General features: G+C 36.3%; 1 protein-coding gene across 1 annotated transcript; it reads left to right on the forward strand.

Moving 5' to 3' along the window:
- Positions 1–472: 472 nt before the first annotated feature.
- On the forward strand, positions 473–4,054 carry LOC133815928 (transcription factor MYB101). Its single transcript, XM_062248684.1, has 3 exons — positions 473–1,379; positions 2,464–3,319; positions 3,421–4,054. Exons 1-3 carry the CDS (start codon positions 1,044–1,046, stop codon positions 3,708–3,710), a joined length of 1,482 nt encoding a protein of 493 aa, XP_062104668.1. The 5' UTR covers positions 473–1,043; the 3' UTR covers positions 3,711–4,054.
- The last annotated feature ends 532 nt before the right edge of the window (positions 4,055–4,586 follow it).

The raw sequence follows: 4,586 nt of genomic DNA on the forward strand, positions 1-4,586 counted from the left end.
TGGTGTTTAAACCAATTATGATAAACTATATCTGACACCAATTTATGATTGTCTTCCAATGGGAGTATTTTCTAGAGGTGCATGATCAAAATCCAATTGGGATATCATTTGGTACATTGTTTTATTTTATTTTCAACATTTTAATGTACGTTGTCCCTTAAGAACATGATGCTACTAAATAATTTGAAAATCGTTTTAACCAAAATCTTCTGTATTTGTACTTTGTAAATCATAACGAAAGAATCACAAATGCTTTTTCTGATATATTATTATTATTATTATTATTATTATTATTATTACTACTACTACTACTTTTATCTCTTCATTACACAAAAACAAGATCACCCAGGATCAAATGAACAGTATTTTCCCATCAACTTTTTTCTCCTTTTATTACTGTGTGCATTTATTTTATAATTTAATACATATATATATTTATCAATTATCTATTATCAAATTTAATAATCGAAAATTAAAATACAATATAAAAAATATCCAAAAATAAGGTAATAAAAAAAACAAAAGAGTAAGATAAGGGAATGTGGTATTTTTACATATTATCAAGGCTGTACAAAAAGAAACGCGTCCATAGACGTACCACTTAGCATGCAAACCGGACCGAAATGAAAGCTCACCCCTCTATTCCCTTCTATTAAATCCACTTTTTAGCCACCCCCTTATCCCCTTCGATCTCTCAAATACTCATACAAATATACACATTCACATACACTCTCTCTCTCTCCCTCTCTCAACTAAAGCCTTTTCATACCCTTATCTCTCTAAATCTGCTGTAAGATAAGAGTCTCTTTCTATCTATTCAGAAACAAAAGAAAGAAATATAAAAGAGAATACATAAGCGAGGAGATAGGACAACAATCCCCTAGCTTATTCTTTCTCTTTCTCTCCTCTCTTTCTTGCAATTTTCTCTCATTTTTGGGGAGGAGAGAACTCTTACCAAACCCAATTATTCATTATAACCTGTGAAAACGATTAGAAGCCATATTAATTGATCAAGCTACCTACCTAGTTATATAAATAATTTTATGTCGAAAATGATGATGAACGACGAGACAGTAGAGGAAAGAGCAGCGGCGGAGGAAGATGCCGGTGGGTCCCGAGGTGGGGGCTTGAAGAAGGGGCCTTGGACCACGAGTGAGGACGCGATCCTGGTTGAGTACGTTAGGAAGCACGGCGAAGGGAACTGGAACGCGGTTCAGAAGAACTCCGGCTTGGCCCGTTGCGGCAAGAGCTGTAGACTCAGGTGGGCCAATCATCTTAGGCCTAATCTCAAGAAGGGTTCTTTCTCTCCCGAAGAGGAGCGCATCATCATTGAACTTCACGCTAAGCTCGGTAACAAATGGGCTCGCATGGCTTCTCAGGTTTAAAATTTTTTCTTTTTTCTGGTAGATTGGGCACTTGGGTTTTCACGATCTGTTTTTCTTTATTAAATATAATCTGGGCTGCATGTTTGTAGTGCAAATTTCTTTCAAAATTAAGTACACAATGTTTTTTTCTTTAATAATCTAAAGTACATATATATATGAGTTGAATCTTGATCTAGCGTGCAGAAACTGACTCGCCTGCAAAAGGTGATATCAAGGGCTAAATGGTAAATAAAATGAGTCGTTCGAAGATGATATAGCGTCGTACACACATGACATTGTTCAGAGACTTCTCTTCTTTCTGGAATATTTACCAGTCGTTTTCCATGGAAGACTCCTCTACTAGCTGATAATCTTGAGTCTGTCGCTGTTCATGATTGTTTTTTTATTTTGTTCTTGGAATATCTCTCTCCCACTTCACTTTTTAAAAGATTTTTTTTTATTATTATTATAATTTTCTTTAATTTGGATTTTCCATTTCAATCTAAATGAGACCCATCTATCTTTCTTTTTCATTACAGTTCTCTCTGGATTTTTATTAGTTTTTTCTTTCCCTTCTTGGTCCAGGGTCTTCCTTTGACTATCTTTCTTGACGTGACTTTAAGCTTTTATTGTTATATTCCAATTCTACCATAAATTCCAACCCTTTTTTTCTCCCTCTTATTTCCCCCCCCCACCCTTTTTTTTTTATATTCAGTTTTGTCCAAATTTATTGTTTTGCTTAAAATTAAATGACCAAGTTACAAAGAAAGTAATTTCCAAATGGAAAAAATAAATCAAAAATTGGGACCTAGATCAATTTACCCTACATAAAATTTTAATATTTAAGCTCAGTTTATATTTTTTTTTAACGACGAATGTTGGGTTCTGAATCCCATAAGCTCCTTTTATTTCAGATTCCTTTCATTTTGTCTTTCTCTCAATTTTCTTTGCTTTTGGACCCACATTTTGCGTTTTCTACACTGAACTAGCGTACCTTAAGTCTCTTTTGTCTTCTCCTTTCTCCTTTGACTCTCTTTAATACTTCTAAACCAATCATAATTGTTCTCATTTTTTGGGGCTTTTATTTTTTTTTTTTCAGTTACCAGGTAGAACTGACAACGAGATAAAGAATTACTGGAACACAAGAATGAAACGACGCCAGCGAGCTGGGCTCCCTCTCTACCCCCAAGAGATCCGACACTACCAAAACGACAACCCTCAAAGGCATTTATCTTCGTCGTTTAACTCCCAATTCCTCCCTTCCTCTCATCATCATCACCACCCGCCCAAGGCCAACTATTCCTTTCCCCATCACCGTGCCACTTTTCAGTCCCAACAATCCGATTCCGCTCAGCTATTCAATGGAACCAACCCCGTGTTCGCTTTGCCCATTAATTCTCCTGTTTTTTCTTTCGGGTCTTCGTCTCCTACTCTATTTAACCAGAACACTACTCACGTCCCGATTCCCCAAACGACACTCCCTAATCCGGCGTTTCAGTACAGTGTTCCCGCTGGAGGCTTCAATTGTAATTTCAATACTTTCAGTTCTATAGCAACCGGAACTCCGTACGACGCTGCTTTGGTTGGAATGCAGCCACCGTCGTCGCATCGGGTGAATATGGTAACTGAGCTCCCTTCGACCCAAACGACACCGCTTCAGTCAACGACGACGCCTGCATCGTCTTATACGAGCGCCGGCAGCGGCAGAGGAGGAGGCAGTGCTGAAGAGTTCAGTTTTCAAGAGTATCGGGAGAATAGTGGACTCTTGGATGCTTTGTTGACTGAGGCTCAAGCTCTGTCTCGCAACGATAAATCTAAGCGCAAAGCGTCGCTTATGCCGGAGCCGCCGAAATCCAAACGTGTTTCGTCTGAAAATCAGTCGATGGAGGAGGAAGATCGGACAATTGGGTCTGACCGGACTGAGAATTTCAGTACTTCGTGCCATTCCTCAGCTGGTAAGTTATAAAAAATCATCATCATCATCACATATATATATATTTTGTATTGATTAATCTTTTCTTTTGTATAATAATTATTAACGTTTGGTTTTGAACAGGGATAGAACAAAATGAGGTGCCAGTGGATGTTAACTCCATAGACGATGACCTAATGAGCCTGCTCAACAACTTTCCGGCTGCAATGCCGGTTCCAGACTGGTACGGCGGATCAGGTGGCGGAAACCTTTCTAAGAAGGAAAAATCGAGCGTAACAAGTGGCTTTACGGGGCGGGTTGAAGATGATGTGGTGGTGGCGCAAGACTCTTCTCCTGCTCCGCCGCCAACCACCGGAAAACGTGAGCGGAGCTTGGACTCGTGCTATTGGAATAACATGCCTGGCATATGTTAATAATGTTAGACCCTGCTTCTTCGAGCACGTGTGTTTAATGTTAACAGAGCTGATTAAGAGACTAATTAGTAGATTAGTAGTGTGTTCATATTTATTTAAGGGTTAGAGATTGAATGATCACTCATTCACATCATTCGCTAGTAGGTTTCGATCACTAATTAGTATGTTCTTAGAAACTAATTATTATTATTATTATTATTATTATTATTTTAAATTCTTAATGGAAGAAAAGGATTCATGGAGCTGATTTATGAAACCTTAAATTTCTTATATATGTGCTCATGAAAATTTGCTTTATGATCTGTGCATGTATTTATAAATATCATCTTCACTATCGATACGGTAGAATCTAAGAACAAATTATTAGTTTAATTATAGTTATTTTTATTAGAATTAGAGGTAATTAGTTTGATTGACAACTTTAGTTTTATATTCAAATTGTTCTCAAACTTTCCATGAAAAAAATATTCTTAGGTTTTTTATTTTTTTCAAGCAGTTCTTAACAAAAAGTAAAATAAAGTATACAAGTTATGTTCTATTTTGAAAATTAAAAGTGATAACCTATAAACTCTAATATATATATGCTTATTTCTTACATTTTAATTACAGTACAATACAAGTGCTGTGGGGATATATAAGTGAGCTACACTCATACTAGACTGCATACTACTCACAAATCACACATAAAATATACAAAATAATGTGTTCATTCAGAGAGGTTTCAAATGAATTGTTGAGAATACTTAAGATAATTTTTTTTAACAAAAAAATATAGATACATAATTTTTTTGAGTTGTAGTTATGTGAAAATTGTTGAGAAAATCTAGGATCAAGGCAGTTAATTATGGGAGAAGTGAGCGCAAGTAAAGCCACTTT

The sequence above is a fragment of the Humulus lupulus genome, chromosome 2 (genome assembly GCF_963169125.1).
Source record: "Humulus lupulus chromosome 2, drHumLupu1.1, whole genome shotgun sequence".
Lineage (NCBI taxonomy): Eukaryota > Viridiplantae > Streptophyta > Magnoliopsida > Rosales > Cannabaceae > Humulus > Humulus lupulus.